Source organism: Molothrus aeneus, chromosome 3 (genome assembly GCF_037042795.1).
Source record: "Molothrus aeneus isolate 106 chromosome 3, BPBGC_Maene_1.0, whole genome shotgun sequence".
Lineage (NCBI taxonomy): Eukaryota > Metazoa > Chordata > Aves > Passeriformes > Icteridae > Molothrus > Molothrus aeneus.
In genome coordinates, this window is record NC_089648.1 from 107,229,628 (window position 1) to 107,247,390 (window position 17,763).

The following is a 17,763-nucleotide window of genomic DNA, read 5'->3' on the forward strand; positions in this document are numbered from 1 at the left end:
GTCTTTCTTTTCAGGTTCGCAAGATTTCGTTTCCCTTCCCAAAAGGGAATGTTATTTCCTAAGGAAATGTGCAAGGCCAAATGGGACAGGTGCAGTGCTAACCAAAAGTCCGTGGGCACTCCATGCCCTACAAAGCTTAACACAACTTGCCTGGGAAAAACCTCACAGCTTTCAGGGTCTAAAGTCATTTGGAAACTTTAGGGCATTGCAGTGTGGGGGAAACTCAGCATGGTGCCATCTTTGAAAGCCTTCACTTTCCCAAGCAGATGAGATAGGAACCCTGGCACAGGGACTTGTCTGATTTTTAACAATTTATGTCATATGTCCCAAATTAAACTTGTAAAAAAATCCAGCTTTGATTTCTTGCTCCCATCACCTGGCCCACTCTGGGGCTCATCACTTTATGCTTAAGGCAATGCCATTGGAAAAACAAACATGGATTTCAATGCCTGTGAAGCATCAAAATAAACCCCACTTCTCCAGCATCTGGCTGAATGTTGCAGCAGCCAGACTCTCAAACTAAAAAGGACACTGAGTCCCCTGACCTGCTGAGCACATCCAGGGCTCTGCATGATCATCATAGGCAAAAAAGGGACAGAGGAACCCAGATCCTGAAGCCTGACACTGCTCAAACAGGGATCAGTATCAATATCACAACGCTCTTCACCGCAGAAAAACATCTCTGCTGCTTCTGTCACCCAGCACAGTCCCCCCAAACCAACATTCAAATAGTCAAGAGTGACACTAGCCCTGGGTAAGGGGATACCCAGCACATTTACATCCCTGCACCTGCCCTGCTGCCCACAGCAGAGGCACCAAAATCCCTAGAGTGCCTTTAGCTTAGGCATGGAATCCTGCTCCTCTATTTCACATCTGAAATTACAAGTCATGGCTGTGAGGATGTTCACCTCTATGTTCAGCAATTAGGTAGAAAAGGGCTTTGGCCATGACACCCCTAGCCACAGCACAAGGCAGAGAGCTTGAGTAAGTAGGCTTTGAGTAGGAAATGGGCCTGTCCTAGAAAGAAGTCAGCCCTTCAAGCTAAACATCATTTTTTTCTCTAAACAAACCAAAGTAGGAATCTATTCATAAGAGATAATATCACAGAGGAAAAGTACAGAGATCTTTTCTTGTTTAGAGAAGAGAGAAAATGCTGGGGGTTCGTTTCCTGTAGCCAGAGAGCTCTTGCTTGGGGTTTCATTTTTCCTGCCTCCACCACAGCATCAGATGAGATCTCCTTGGTTGCTGTGGTCCTGCTGTGCAAGGCCAAATGGGACAGGTCCTGTACTAACCCAAAGGGCACGGGCAGCCCATGCCCCACACAGCTTAACACAACTTGCCTGGGTCTAAATGCATTTGGAAGCTTTATGGCACTGCAGTGTGGGGGAAACTTAGCATGGTGCCATCTTTAAAAGCCTTCACTTTCCCAAGCAGATGAGATGGGAACCCTGGCACAGGAACTTGTCCTGATTTTTACTCTTTCCCACCATATACCACAAATTAAAGATGCAAAAGATCCAGCTTTAATTTCTGTGTCTCCCAATTGCATGTTCCACTATGTGTCTCATCACCTATTCTTAAGGCAATGCCATTGGAAAAACAAACATGGATTTCAATGCCTGTGAAGCATCAAAATAAACCCCACTTCTCCAGCATCTGGCTGAATGTTGCAGCAGCCAGACTCTCAAACTAAAAAGGACACTGAGTCCCCTGACCTGCTGAGCACATCCAGGGCTCTGCATGATTATCATAGGCAAAAAAGGGACAGAGGAACCCAGATCCTGAAGCCTGACACTGCTCAAACAGGGATCAGTATCAATATCACAACACTCTCCACTGCAGAAAAACATCTCTGCTGTTTGTGACACCCATCACAGCTCCCCCAAACCAACATTCAAATAGTCAAGAGTGACACTGGCCCTGGGTAAGGGGATACCCAGCACATTTACATCCCTGCACCTGCCCTGCTGCCCACAGCAGCGGCACCAAAATCCCCCCCAGCAGCAGCAGCAGCTCTATAAAGCTCCTCTTGCCATCCCTGACACTCCACCAACAGCAGCCACTGACCTGCCTCAGGCTCTGCTGCCACAGCCCCCTTGGCCAGCACAGCTCTGCTCCCCAGCTCGCACCATGGAAGCTTGTCACCCTCCACAGCAATTCAATGTCACTGCATATGGGGCCACAACTCTGGCCATCATCACCCTGGAGGTGTTTGTGGGCATGTGGATAAATGCTTTCATCGTTTGTGTGCTTTGCATTGCCTGGGTCAAAAAGAAAACCCTGAACTCTAATGAGAAGATCTTGCTGCTGCTGGGATGCTCCAGGATTTGGTATTTGTGCCTCACATGGATATACCGCTTCCTTTCTATGATTTATCCCAATTTCCTTCAAGTTCAAACCATACGTCAACTAATTAGATCTTTGGCAACCTTTTTTAATTATTCCAACTTGTGGGTCTCAGCCTGTCTTTGTGGTTTCTACTGCATAAAAATTGCCAATTTCAGGAACAGGTTCTTCATCTACCTGAAAGTAAAAATTGACAGGATGGTGCCCTGGCTCTTGTTGGGGTCAGAGACTGTAGCCTTGGCTATCAGCATCTTTATCTCTGACCTCTCTGAAACTCTCCAGAGGAACAACATCACTTCCACCTGCCAAGGAAATTTTTGGGAAGTAACTATCAGAAAGGATATACATCTTTTCTCTACTTTTTTACTCTCTGGTTTTGTATTTGCTGCTTCATTCCTGGTAGTCATCTTTGCTGCTGTTTTCCTTCTCTTTTCTCTCTGGAGACACAAGCGCACGATGCAGACAAGCTCCATGAAGGACCTCAGCATGGATGCCCACATCAGAGCCATGAAATCTATTCTCTCCTTCTTAGTGATGTACAGCATCAACTTTGTATGTTTGGTCTTGACAATAATTTATGCCACGAAGAAAGAAAATATCATGAAACTCCTTTTATATATATATCTGTGTGCTTTTCCAGCTGTTCATTCTCTTATTCTGATTTTCAGTAATCCCAAGCTGGAAAAGGCACTGCTGAAGATTCTCTCCTGTGAGAGAATGTGTGAGTTTTTCATCAAGTAGGAACTGTGATAACAGCTGGAGTCCATGCAAAATCTTGAAAACTGTAGAAAACAAGTAATTTAATTTCTGATGCAGCTCTCCAGGCAGTGTAGATGATATTGATGTTCACTCTTCAACATCCAAGTTATGAAAACTTCATTTGTATCTTTTGAGCTAAATTATTGTGAACTAAATACCTTTTTATCACATTTAGATTTAGCTAAATCTTTGAGACATAAATTTTTTATTAACAAAGTCATTTGGCCCTGATGGTAGGAACGATGCCTAAGCCCCTGTGTGGTGAAGGGATTAATGGGGACATGAGTCTGCTGGTGGGGTGATGGATCATCAGACAGAGCCCCTTTACCTCTGCCTGGGCCCAGTGGAAGAGGGAGTGATGCTAATTAAGTGTTCAGCCCCTTCCCAAGAGTCACAGCCTTTGCAATCACAACCCTGGGTATCCCTCATCTCCATAGCAGCTGGCTGCCCACCACCATTCACCATGGCAGCAAGGAGGTATTTTGACTGCAGCCTCACCTGCATTTCTCCCAAAAGTATCCATTTGGCATTTCAAACCCTCCCTGGCAGAGGATGAGACCATGACCCCACTGTGCAGACAGGACAGCAGGATTGCTTTGCTCTCCTCCCCAAACAGGGAACACCTCTTGGTTAAGATTTGCTCTTTTGATTTTGTCAGATTATACCCTGGTGAAATTCTGTTCATAGGCCTACCTGGTGGTGAAGTTGAGCTTAATGAAATACCCACTGCTCTTCTGTTTTTCTTCTTTTTTCCTAAATATATTTAGAGCTAGTCCAGTGAGTGTATTTATTAGTGGCAATTCCAAATTTGTATTTCTACAATAAAATGCAAGAGTTGTGATTCTGTGAATCTGAAAGTTCTTATTGAACATGACAAGACTTACATGTTGAATTTGCCATAATCAGAAATTAAACTGAGCTGCACCCAGGCCCTTTCATCTCTGAGCACCAGCAAGGGCTTTATTTTCTGCTAAATTTCTATACTCTTAATGGAACAGAAAAATATGCAAGACTGGAAGACAAACTGGCTGCAAAAAATGGAATAACAATCCTGCCAACCTGCCACAAATGTTTTGGTATTCACAGAATGAAATGGCCGCAATGAATAGGTTTCTCTCTATTTTGGAACACATTTCCTTCTGTTGTGGCCCTGTGCTGTGGCATATATTATGGGCTGTATCAGTGCCTGGCAGTGGCTGATAGCTCAGTGTGAACATGCTGAGCCCTGTCACTCACCAGAGGTGGTCACTGAGCCACAAAGAGCGAGGCAGGAACGGCCCTGGGGAGCTCAGGGGGTGCAGAGCCCCCTTCCCACTCCAGCCCTGCGCGTCCTCTGTGCCCCACTGCCTGCAAGGACAGGATTGCCTGCTCTGTGGGACTGCTCTCCTGGCCTGCTCTGACCTGGAGATGAGGTTGGCTTTTCCCAGTGCACTCTGGCTCAGTGAAACACCCAGCTAACAGGCTTTGCTCTCAATCAGGGAAACAGCTTGAGGAGTCAGGAGTGGAGGAGACAACTCATTAAGATCTGACTGCAGCCCCTATTCGACTTGCCCCTGTGCTGCTATGGAGGAGGAGGTGGAGGAGCTGGAGATGAAGAAGGGAAGTTGAGCCTCAGATGAAAGGGGTGTGGAGGGAGTGTGATCAAGTTTTCCATTTCTTCCTCATTATCCTGCTCTATTTTCTATATTTAAATAAATTAAATTCATTTTCCTGGTGTCAAATGCATTGTGTCCATGACAGTAACTGGTGAGTGATCTCCCGGCCATTCTTTCGAACCCTGAGTATTTTCATCATGTTTTTCACCCCTTCTCTTCCTGTGGGTGAGAGAGAAGGAACACCTCAGTGGAGTTCTGCCTTCTCCCTTAGGGCAACCCATCACAGCAGGTGAAACACGAAATAGTGTCAACAAATACAAAACAGAACCCGAATTGGTCATTTCTACCAGCAGCTCAGGTCCAGAGGCAGATTGTAAGCAGCTCTGCAAGACACATCTTCCCTGTGAAAGGCCTTGAAAGGACAGGAACAGCCACACATCCCTTCTTCCCCAGCTGCTGCTCATGCACTTCAACCTTTAACCTGACAAACCTGACCACTTTCACAGGAAAAACCTGGAAGATCCATCTCATACCCTACATCCATTGCAACATCCATCCCTCACAACCTCACATGCCACAAGACTCAGGCAGGCAAAACCCAGCACCTTGCACATGTTACCACACAAAACACCACAGCCCCAGTGAACCATGCTGGGGTCCTTCCTTCCATCCCCATGAAACCCCTGAGGATGTGACAGCCAGCACAGAATCCCTGTCCTGTGCACCAGCCCCACTCAGCTGGCACTGCAGGGGACAGGGTGTCCATCAGCACAGCCACCCTGCACAGCCCATGGGGACAGATGCAGGATGTGCCCAGCCTGGAGAAGCTGACACATGAGAGGTGCCAGAAATCAATGGGAATGGCTGCTCAGCATTGGCCCAGAATGGAAAGCTGTTCTGGGTCACATTCCAAGTCTTTATGGTGGCCAATCAATGCAATTAGGAGCATGTGATATCAATATTCATGTAACATATTCCTGGCTCTTATATCCCACAGAAAACATGGCTATCATCATTTGGAAGAGAGAAAATGCTGGGGGTTCATTTCCTGTAGCCAGAGAGCTCTTGCTTGGGGTTTCATTTTTCCTGCCTCCACCACAGCATCAGATGAGATCTCCTTGGTTGCTGTGGTCCTGCTGTGCAAGGCCAAATGGGACAGGTCCTGTACTAACCCAAAGGGCACAGGCACTCCATGCCCCACACAGCTTAACACAACTTGCCTGGGAAAAACCTCACAGCTTTCAGGGTCTAAATTCATTTGGAAGCTTTAGGGCATTGCAGTGTGGGGGAAACTCAGCATGGTGCCATCTTTGAAAGCCTTCACTTTCCCAAGCAGATGAGATGGGAACCCTGGCACAGGGACATGTCCTGATTTTTAACAATTTACATCATATGCTCCAAATTAAACTTGTAAGAAGTACCAGCTTTATATTCTTAGCTCCCATCACCTGCTCCACTATGGGACTCTTCACTAACTCTTAAGGCAATGCCATTGGAAAAACAAACATGGATTTCAATGCCTGTGAAGCATCAAAATAAACCCCACTTCTCCAGCATCTGGCTGAACGTTGCAGCACACAGACTCTCAAACTAAAAAGGACACTGAGTCCCCTGACCTGCTGAGCACATCCAGGGCTCTGCATGATTATCATAGGCAAAAAAGGGACAGAAGAACCCAGATCCTGAAGCCTGACACTGATCAAACAGAGATCAGTATCAATATCACAACACTCTCCACTGCAGAAAAACATCTCTGCTGTTTGTGACACCCATCACAGCTCCCCCAAACCAACATTCAAATAGTCAAGAGTGGCCCCGGGTAAGGGGATACCCAGCACATTTACATCCCTGCACCTGCCCTGCTGCCCACAGCAGAGGCACCAAAATCCCCCCCAGCAGCAGCAGCAGCTCTATAAAGCTCCTCTTGCCATCCCTGACACTCCACCAACAGCAGCCACTGACCTGCCTCAGGCTCTGCTGCCACAGCCCCCTTGGCCAGCACAGCTCTGCTCCCCAGCTCGCACCATGGAAGCTTGTTACCCTCCACAGCAATTCAATGTCACTTCATATGGGGCCATGGCTTTGGCCATCACCACCGTGGAGGCATTTCCTGGTATGTGGATAAATGCTTTCATCGTTTGTGTGCTTTGCATTGCCTGGGTCAAAAAGAAAACCTTGAACTCTAATGAGAAGATCTTGCTGCTGCTGGGATGCTCCAGGATTTGGTATTTATGTTTCTCATGGTTATATGTCTTTGTCTCAGCAATTTTTCCCTATTACCTTCAAGTTCATCCCATATTTCCACTAATTCAAGGTTCTTACAGCTTTTTTAATTGTTCTAACTTGTGGGTTTCTGCCTCTCTTTGTGTTTTTTATTGTGTAAAAATTGCCAATTTCAGGAACAGGTTCTTCATCTACCTGAAAGTAAAAATTGACAGGATGGTGCCCTGGCTCTTGTTGGGGTCAGTGATGGTCTCCCTGATTATTGCAATTCTTGTCTACAACACTATTGATAAAGCTATCTGTAAAAACCTCAATTTCACCTGCCCAGAAGAACTTTGGAAAGCAACAATTGAAATAAAGGAACATTTTTTCCATCTTTATTTTCTCACTGGTTTTGTACTTGCTGCTTCATTCCTGGTAGTCATCTTTTCTGCTGTTTTCCTTCTCTTTTCTCTCTGGAGACACAAGTGGAAGATGCAGACAAACTCCATGAACAGCCTCAGCATGGATGCCCACATCAGAGCCATGAAATCTATTCTCTCCTTCTTCATAATGTACAGCATCAACTTTATGTTTCTGATCTTGACTCTAGTTTATTCAATGGATTACCAAAGTCACGTGCTATTTCTAAGTTTCTCAATTCAACATGCTTATCCAGGAGTTCATTCCCTTATTCTCATTCTCAGCAATCCCAAGCTGGAAAAGACACTGCTTAGGATTCTCTCTTGTGTGAAGAGCAAGCTTTGCATGAGGTAGAAACTGTTACAAATGCTGGAGCTCATGCAAAATATCTTTAGAGAAAACAATTTCAATTAATGTTCATTGCAACTCTCCAGGCAGAATAGACTGTAGAGAAGTTCAGCCTAGATGTTAGGAATATATATTTCAAACTCTTTAAACTAATGTTAGTAAGAGGCAAATGAATTTTTATTTGCATTTAATTAAAACAGCTCTTAGAATTAAATTATTGTACGTAGCAAAGTCATTTAGACCTTGTACAGGCGCTGGATGCAAAAGGACAATAATCATGCTGCAAACCTGGCTCAAACATTTTAGTTTTCACTGATTGAATTGACTGAATGAAACAACAGCTTTATCTCAATTTTGGTATATCCTTCCTTCTGTTGTGGCCCTGTGCTGTGGCATATATTATGGGCTGTATCAGTGCCTGGCAGTGGCTGATAGCTCAGTGTGAACACGCTGAGCCCTGTCACTCACCAAAGGTGGTCACTGAGCCACAAAGAGCGAGGCAGGAACAGCCCTGGGGAGCTCAGGGGGTGCAGAGCCCCCTTCCCACTCCAGCCCTACGTGTCCTCTGTGCCCCACTGCCTGCAAGGACAGGATTGCCTGCTCTGTGGGACTGCTCTGACCTGGAGATGAGGTTGGCTTTTCCCAGTGCACTCTGGCTCAGTTACAGCCCCAGGAAGGTGGGTTTTGTGCAAGGTGCAGCGTGGAATGAAGCCACAGCTTCATCTCACAGTGACCCACAGGCAGATGTACAGGGTGCCTGGGCCAGGAGCTGCTGGCCTGTGGAGTCTCAACCAGGTGATGTCAAGGCTGTCCCATGCTGGGAAAAGCCAATTCCAGGCACTCTAATGGTCCCAACACCAGACCTTGCTCATCTCATCAGCGACCCTTGTGGCTCCTCTGGGAAAAGAGAAGTCCTGAAGGACTGCAGGCCATGGGAGAAAGCCATGATGGAGCAGGAGAAAAATGAAGGAGATAACTTTTTATGAACTGACAACAACATTCCCTGTGCTGCTGTGCTCCTGAGGAGAAGAGGTGCTAGAGAATCTCTGAATGAGTTAAACTGAGCCAGAGATTATTGTGGGGGCGAAGATCAAATATTCTAGTTGTGTGCATCTTCTACATCATCCTACTCTGTTTTCAATAGGCAATAAATTAAACTGATTTTCCCTGTGTCAAGTCTGTTTTGTCTGTGAGAATAACTGGGGAGTGATTCCCCTGTCTTGGTCTCATCTCATGAGCAGTTCCATCTTATTTTGCCCCCTCGTCCTATTCCAGAGTGAGAGTCAAAGAGTGACTGAGGGGGGCTCTAAGAGCTGCCCAAGGACAACTCACCATGAGAGTGAAATGTGAAATAGTTCCAGTGTGGAGGAACACATTCAGTGCAGACAGCTCAGGGAGCAGCTGCAATGGGAGGGAGCTGCAGGTTGTGGGGAAGTGCTGGGAGTCCCAAGCATGGTGCCAAGCCTTGCACAGCAAAGGGCACAGGGACTTGTGGCACCAGCCAGCTGACTGGACACTTAAGACACCCCAGTCATCATGTGCACAGACAGGAAGGACACAAAATCCCAGGGATTCAATTGTTTGGGCACCTCCTCAGAGGCACCTAGCTTGAGCTGCTTTTGTGCTACAGTGCCATGATCAAAGTGCTTGAAAGATCCAGAGGCCTGAGACTCCACTATGGGAAAGCCAGTGCCAAGCTGGTGAGGAAACCTGGTCTGGCTGTGAGCGTGGTGTGTGCAGGGAGTGGAGTGGGGCAGCTGCCCATGGTTAAGGGGCTTTGGTCCCTGCAGTGACAGTCTCTGGTGCTGGGCCGTGACTGTCAGAGGCTGCCTGGGTGGTGAGACAGGAAAGTTTCCTTCACACCAGCATGAACAGAGCAGAACCTGAACTGGTCACTTATTTTACCAGCTCACGGTCAGAGGGTTGTTTTACCTCACACCCAGTGCCAGGTGTGCATTTCTCATCTCACCTGCCAAAAGCTTCCTTCCTGCTTCTGAACTGAGCGATACAACCATTTAGGCCAGAGCAACCTCTCAACCACTGCAGTATCACTTTTTCCAAAGACCACACAGACTAGCAGGCTGCCTCACGAAACTACCCAACTCTCCTTAAATAGCAACTCCCCAGAAACAAGCAAAGAAATAATTAATGCCACTTGATAACATGCCAATCCACCTTCTGGAGCTAGGAAGCATTTGGAGTTGAATTTATATTTCCATAACAAGTTCATGACACCTGCCCTGAGGAGATTTCATTTTGTTTTCCAGGGTTCTGAAAAAATTGTGGCCTTCTGCATATTGAAGGCCAGTTATGGATTGAATAGATTTTCTCAGAAGAAATTGGGCCACTAATAGCCTAACCAGTTGGCTAACCAAGGCTAATCCTCTTGGATTTCCTATAATAATGAAGTATTCTGGAGAGGGAAGATGTTCAGCCTAAACCAAGCTCAGATGGAAGCAATGCAGTCTGTATGTGATGTCTCTCAGATCTTAATACAGCTGTGTGTCCCTCCATATGCATAAAATCAGCAGTCTGATGCATTTTGAGATGCACAAGGACATTGAAAAAAATGCACAAAAGCTGGTAGATACGTCCTGGAGAATCCTTCCCGTTCTTCAGTGGTGCCAGAGGGCATGGATTTGAACAAAAAGCAGACCCCTGTCTTTCAAGCACCTGATCCATATTTTCTTGATCTCAAAACTCAGCACTGGAGATTCTGATTTATAGACACCTTTACTTTTTTTAAGGTACCATATTCCTCACACTGAGCTGATTCCAAGCCACAGTCACAGTGTGATCCCACTATTGTAATATTTTATCCTGGTTCTGACCAGGACAGGGTTAATTTTTGCCAGGGTAAATTTTTTGTTAATTTTTTTATCATCTCCAGGTAGATGATATAGTTGTTCAGGAGAGGGTTCAGTTCAGATGATACAGCAATCAGGAAAGGGCAGGGCCAGCACTCAGGGGTTATTCTATGCCACCTCAAGGACAGGGGGCAAGAGAAAGGCTCTGTCTGTCAGATCAAACAGAGAACAGTCTCAAAATCACAACACTCTCCACCGCAGAAAAACATCTCCGCTCTTTGTGACACCCAGCACAGCCCCCCCAAACCAACATTCAAATAGTCAAGAGTGACACTGGCCCTGGGTAAGAGGATACCCAGCACATTTACATCCCTGCACCTGCCCCTGCTGCCCACAGCAGTGGCACCAAAATCCCCCCCAGCAGCAGCAGCAGCTCTATAAAGCTCCTCTTGCCATCCCTGACACTCCACCAACAGCAGCCACTGACCTGCCTCAGGCTCTGCTGCCACAGCCCCCTTGGCCAGCACAGCTCTGCTCCCCAGCTCGCACCATGGAAGCTTGTCACCCTCCACAGCAATTCAATGTCACTGCATACAGGGCCACAACTGTGGCCATAATCACTATCTTGGTTTGAAAAGACAGGTATCTGCTAAGGAAGGCAGGAGTCCCCCTTGAAATGGAAAATGTAAACCTTCTCTCTCCAGCTTACTATAATTTTGAAATTAAGGGGCTCTCAGGAAAAGACAGGGGAATAGGAATAGCAGTTCTTTACTAGGAAAATTAAAAATACAAATGGAAGGTACAAAAAAACCTACTTACAGAGTCAGAACACGACCTGAGACTTTGTGGGGCAGGGTATTGGTAGCAGCCTGATTGAATGGTGGCTACAGCCCTTCTGCAGTGCCAGGTGTAGTTCTGTTGAAGCAGTGATCCTGTAGAAGGGTGTAATTTTCTTCTGAAGGTGCAGTGGTGATGTAGATCGGCGTAGTCTTCCTCTGGGAATCCAGCGAGAAAAGGCTGCCTCTGGTGTTCCAAATGTCAGATTATATCCAGGTAGGAATTCTTGGCTCAGCCCCCTGGGCGGAGCATCTCTGAGTTCAATTCTTGTCAATAACAAATTCATTTAGATCTGGTACATGGGCTGGATGCAAAGGGGCAATAAGAGTACTGCAAACCTTCCTCAAGAGCTTTGGCATTTGCTGATTGAAAAATGACTTAATTCAGCATCAGGTTTATTTGTGTTTGGGTTTATATTTCTTTCTGCTGTGTCTCTGTTTTTTGCAATATTATCACTTGTAACACTGGCTAGGGTGGGTGCAACTTGAAAGACTGCAGGCTATGGTGACCCCATGTCAAAGCTGCCTGATCCTGAAGGACTGCAGCCCATGGGATTCACACTTGAGCATGGGAGAAAGTGAGGAGGAAGGAATGGAAAACTTTTTGTGGACTGACTGCAACCCTCATTTCCCATCCCCCCACACCACTGTGGCAGAGGAACTGGAGAAGCCAGGAATGAAAGAGTGAATTTTAATTTGTGAAGATGAAGAGGAGAAGGCAAAGGGTTCTAGTTTTATGTTTGTTGCTCATTATGCTACTCTATTATCAATAGCCAATAAAATAAATTCATTTTTCTCAACTCAAGTCTGTTTTCTCCATGACAGTAGCACCTTCTATTCTCCTCTTGGCCTATTGCAGAACAAGAATAAAGGAGCAGCTAGGTGGGGGCATGGCACCCACCCAAGCTCAACAAACCCCAGCATATTCTCTGAATATGAAATAATTCCAGCACGAGCAGAGCAGAATCTACTTTTTTCATTTCTGTCACTAGCTTGGGCACAGAGGGACATTTTTTCCTGTGCCTGGTGCTAGTGGTGCATTTTCCACCCATTCTTGGCAGGGTTTGTTTGGCCTCCTGTTCTCCCAGGAGGAAAGTCAGAGGTGGAGGCCAAATATCTGAGGCCTCCCTCAGGCAAGGGAGGAACTAAAGCCCAAGATCTTTTGGACACACCATTCCCCTGAGCAGAGTCATAAAAGGGGCTGGGGGCACTGCTAAAAACAAGGCAGTGCTCCAATGCTCTTGGAAGTCACAGAGAAATGAAAGAAGTGATGAGCATCTGTTCCCTTTTGCTGGGCCAGGAATGTGAGTTACAGCCTGTTCAACCCACGTGTCCAAAGAAAGCCCAACACCAATGTCTCCCCTTCAGCCAGAAGAGGCAACTACAGGTATCTGCTAAGGAAGGCATGTAACAACTACATGTTACAAAATGGGTGCTTGAGATTGCTTCAAAAATCACTGGCAGGGGTATCAGTAAAAAACAGATTTAATAATAAGCAGAGCATGATGAAGTTTGTTGGCAAGAGTCACTCTACTACTTCCTAGATAGTTAAGGCACACCAAGGGAAAAAACAGGGAAAAAAAAATCCCATCAATCAAAACAGAAATGAACCAAGGACTATCTCTGTGTGTTTGTGTGTTAGTGAGTGTTTAGGTGTGTGCAACAAAATGGTAGAAAGGGCAAGGATAAAAAGGAATACAGCCTCAAAGCTTAACAGCACTCAAAAGTACTTAACTTTCTTCTTAAATTTAACCATTTAGCAAAGGAATAACACTTAACAGCATTTAACTTAGCTTTTAGCTTATATTAAACTTATTTACGGGCCTAATTTACATAAATATCTAAGATACTTAAACATCTAAGAGAGCAGCATTTCTCCCATATTTGTCAAAGCCCATTCACACATGTATGCAAGGTACCTGTGAAAAATTCCCCTCAAAGGCAGTGAAATATTTGCTTTGGATGTCTTTACATCTCATCACCAGGCCAAGAGTTGAGCCTCGAGGAGTGGGGGATAGGCCCAGGATCAGGTTGTTGGTCAGGGATCTCTGAGTGCAGCAAACTTGAGAGTTCCCACCTATGTGAGGCCTCACTGGTCATGGCACACTAGGAGAGCTCAAAGGGTCTCATTTTGGACTCTCATGTTTGTCTAAAGGGCTGCAAGAAAGTGGGTTTTAGTCATAACAATGTTTCTTCCTGGCTGCACTTCAGTTCGACACTCCTTCTTTGAAAGTGTGAGAACCAGGATGTTCTGCCATTCAGGCAAAAAAAGTGATTTCTTAGGCTGTTGATTAAAAAAGCCCAGGATCTCATTAGGCAGCAGCAGTTCCTGGGAGCAGACAGTAGCTCTGATAAGCTCAAGAGGAGCTGGGCCCAGGTGCTGCTCACCAAGGCTGAGGCCTAACGAGCATTTCTCAGATCACAGCCTGAAAAGGGGAGGGGGAAGCACCACCTCAACCCCACTACCAAAAAAAGAGAGGCACCACCAGAGGCTACAAAAGAGACACAACACACTACTGCTTCCCCCTTTTAGTTCCATTTTTGAGCAGAGGTTGTGCAGTTCTCCACAAAACATGGCAGGTTTCTCTCAAGCTCTTCTTTTTGGAATTCCCAGTCGTCATCTCTCTGGTCTAAGGGGGATTCCTCTGTGGCAGTTCCTGCTCTCCACCTGTACAGCACAGACACAGCTGCACTCACAGGTGCCCATCTGCAGGGTCAGGGGTTGTGGCTTGGTCTGGTCAAAACCCTGATGCCACCAACACTTGAGAAACACCACAGTGTGTCCAGCATGGTGCAGCCCCAACCTCCCCCCACAAGGAGCCCCTGGGCCCCAGCACTGCCTGCATCCAGACATGGACATTCCAAGTGTAAGTCTTGCCCAAGAGAAGACAAACCCTTTCCTCCTCCTGCAGGGCTCTGATTTTGTAGGCACTCAGGATTTAGGAATCTCTGTCAGAAACACCATCCAATATCAGGAAAAATCCTTTTTCTTTAATACTGCAGCTCTGTCCCATCAGTGCAATGCTGTCCTGGCTGAGAGAATGGAGCAAAGTCAGAGGTTTGACACAGATGCACTGCTGCACCATGTCAGGTTTATATACTTCTTTTTTTGGTGAATTTAAAACAGTGCCAAAATTAGGTGAAAACAAGAAGGGAGGATGCTCTGAATTATTTTACTTGCAAAATATCTGCATTTCCTCCCTGCTTGTAGTGAGCTGGGACTGTTAAGAAGAGATAAGCCAGGAAGGGTGCAGGAGATCAGCATGCAGGTTCTTGAGATTAGGATTTCCTGCCCTCATTATCTGGATGGAGATCTCAGCCAGATTCACAGATACCAGTTCAATCTGCCACTCCTCAGCATCTGGGTTATCACCAGGGCACATTGGGAACATCTGCTGGGGCAGAGCTGCACTGCTCAGGCTGGCCAGCAGTAACACAGCAGTGACACAGCCATAACTGAATTGAAAATGGTACAGGATAAGCAGCCTGGAGATCTGGAAAAAGCAGGCTTTATCTAAGGCAAGTCATACAGGGATTCCACAACAAAAAAATCTTATTTCCCAGGGTGTCACCTGGGATAGGGGCGATGGGAAATTTTCCTCTGTGGGAACTGTTTCTCAGAGCATTCTTTCCAGTTGTTAAGGACATAAACATAACATTGTGCATTAGAGTTGATACACAGCTGTAATGGAATGGGCCAGAATTTAGGCAACCATTCACCTAACTAGCTAGCTAACTAAGGCTAATCATCTGGGATTCCCCATGTCATAAAGGGAGAAAGAAACAGATTCTGGAGAGGAAAGCAGCTCTGCCTGAACAAGCACAGATGGTACCAATTTATTATTTGTATGACGTGATTCAGATGCCAATACAGCTGTGTGTCCATCCAGATGAACAAAAACAGGAGTCTTGTGCCATTTGAGATGCACAAGGGCATCCAAAATATACTCATGGGTGGGAGATACAAAGTGTTGGATAACCCTTCCCTTTCTCAAAATATTCTGGAGGGGGTGGATTTGAACCAGCAGAAAACACCTGCATGTCAAGCACCTGATCCGTATCTTCATGCTTGAAAATCCAGCACTGGAGACTCTGATTTTATAGCATTATTTTTCTAAAGTGAAATATTCCCCACAAAAAGTTGAGGTCAGGTCCCAACCATGGTATTGTGTTGCAATTTAATTTAATTAATTAAAATTTTCATTTAATATCCCGGTACAAGATCAGTCCCAGCACAGGCAGTTCATATTCACATTCCTGTTGTAATAGAAATAACTTTCATATATCTCACAACCATATGGGAAGAAGGAAGGAAGGAAGGAAGGAAGGAAGGAAGGAAGGAAGGAAGGAAGGAAGGAAGGAAGGAAGGAAGGAAGGAAGGAAGGAAGGAAATTCCCTATCCTATACTATGTTTTTCTTCTATCAGCAAAACCATAGAGGAAACACACATCAAAGCATAAGGCAGACAACAGGAATATCAGGAAATTAAAATTCCCTCAAGGCAATGCTCTACCCACCATCAATATAAAAAGAAACCAAAATAAAGAATAGTTTTGAATGAACACATCCAAAACAGACTTCTTTATTGGAAGTTACCAAGAGACAGAAAAACCCAGATCCTCAAGCCTGACACTGATCAAACAGGAATCGGTATCAACATCAAAACACTCTCCACCGCAGAAAAACATCTCCGCTCTTTGTGACACCCAGCACAGCTCCCCCAAACCAACATTCAAATAGTCAAGAGTGACACTGGCCCTGGGTAAGGGGATACCCAGCACATTTACATCCCTGCACCTGCCCTGCTGCCCACAGCAGCGGCACCAAAATCCCCCCCAGCAGCAGCAGCTCTATAAAGCTCCTCTTGCCATCCCTGACACTCCACCAACAGCAGCCACTGACCTGCCTCAGGCTCTGCTGCCACAGCCCCCTTGGCCAGCACAGCTCTGCTCCCCAGCTCGCACCATGGAAGCTTGTTACCCTCCACAGCAATTCAATGTCACTTCATATGGGGCCATGGCTTTGGCCATCACCACCGTGGAGGCATTTCCTGGTATGTGGATAAATGCCTTCCTCATTTGTTTGCTTTGCATTGCCTGGGTCAAAAAGAAAACTCTGAACTCTAATGAGAAGATCTTGCTGCTGCTGGGATGCTCCAGGTTTTGGTATTTGTGCTTCTCATGGGTATATTGCTCCCTTTCAATAACTTCTCCCAATTACCTTTTTGTTCAACCCACATTTCAACTAATTGTATTTTTTCAAAGCTTTTTTAATTGTTCTAACTTGTGGGTTTCTGCCTGTCTTTGTGTTTTTTATTGTGTAAAAATTGCCAATTTCAGGAACAGGTTCTTCATCTACCTGAAAGTAAAAACAGACAGGATTGTGCCCTGGCTTTTGTTGGCATCATTGCTTTCAGCCTTGGCTATCGGCATTATCGCCTATGACATCGCTGTGTCAGAGCTCAGTATCAACCACAATTCCACTGGGCAAGGAAATTTTTCAAAAGTTAGAGGCAAAATGGATGAAAATTTTTTCCAGATTTATTTTATCTATGGCTTTGGATTTGTCACATCTTTCACAGCAGTTATCTCTTCTGCCTTTCTCCTTCTCTTTTCTCTCTGGAGACACAAATGCAAGATGCAGAAAAACTCCATGAACAGCCTCAGCATTGATGCCCACATCAAAGCCATGAAATCTATTCTTTCCTTTTTTATAATGTATAGTATTAACTTTATATTTTTGATTCTGTCACTAATTCCTTCAACAAAGGAAGAAAAGTATGTGGCACTTGTTAGTTTAGTATTTCTGTATGCTTTTCCAGGTGTTCATTCCCTTCTTCTGATTTTCAGCAATCCCAAACTGGAAAAGACACTGATAAGGATTCTATCCTGTTTCAAGTGCACAAGGATTGCATGAGGTAGGAAGTGTAATAAAAGCTGGAGCCCACACAAAATCTTGGTATTTCATTATAAGACACAAGTCAATTTATCTCTAAGGCAACTCTCTGGGCAGTGTAGATGATACAGATGTTCTTTCTTTAGCACTGAAGTTAAGAATAAATCTTTCAAATTCTTTGAGCCAAATGAGTATGAATTAGATTATTGCTAGTACTTCATTTTGGTAATTCTTTGAGTTCAATTCTTGTCAATAACAAATTCATTTAGATCTGGTACATGGGCTGGATGCAAAGGGGCAATAAGATTACTGCAAACCTTCCTCAAGAGCTTTGGCAATTGCTGATTGAAAAATGACTTAATTCAGCATCAGGTTTATTTGTGTTTGGGTTTATATTTCTTTCTGCTGTGTCTCTGTTTTTTGCAATATTATCACTTGTAACACTGGCTAGGGTGGGTGCAACTTGAAAAATTTGCAGTCTGAGGGGCGCCCATATTGGAGACATCTGATCCTGAAGGACTGCAGCCCACAGATGGGATCCACACTCTAGCA

General features: G+C 45.4%; 3 protein-coding genes across 3 annotated transcripts; all 3 read left to right on the top strand.

Moving 5' to 3' along the window:
- The first annotated feature begins 2,130 nt into the window (after positions 1–2,130).
- LOC136554136 (taste receptor type 2 member 9-like) lies at positions 2,131–3,087 on the top strand. The gene has a single exon (XM_066545932.1). The coding sequence runs from the start codon at positions 2,131–2,133 to the stop codon at positions 3,085–3,087; it is 957 nt and encodes a 318-aa protein (XP_066402029.1).
- Positions 3,088–6,725: 3,638 nt separating this feature from the next.
- Positions 6,726–7,679, top strand: LOC136554137 (taste receptor type 2 member 9-like). The gene has a single exon (XM_066545933.1). It carries the CDS (start codon positions 6,726–6,728, stop codon positions 7,677–7,679), a length of 954 nt encoding a protein of 317 aa, XP_066402030.1.
- Positions 7,680–16,281: 8,602 nt separating this feature from the next.
- Positions 16,282–17,232, top strand: LOC136554307 (taste receptor type 2 member 9-like). The gene has a single exon (XM_066546155.1). The coding sequence runs from the start codon at positions 16,282–16,284 to the stop codon at positions 17,230–17,232; it is 951 nt and encodes a 316-aa protein (XP_066402252.1).
- The last annotated feature ends 531 nt before the right edge of the window (positions 17,233–17,763 follow it).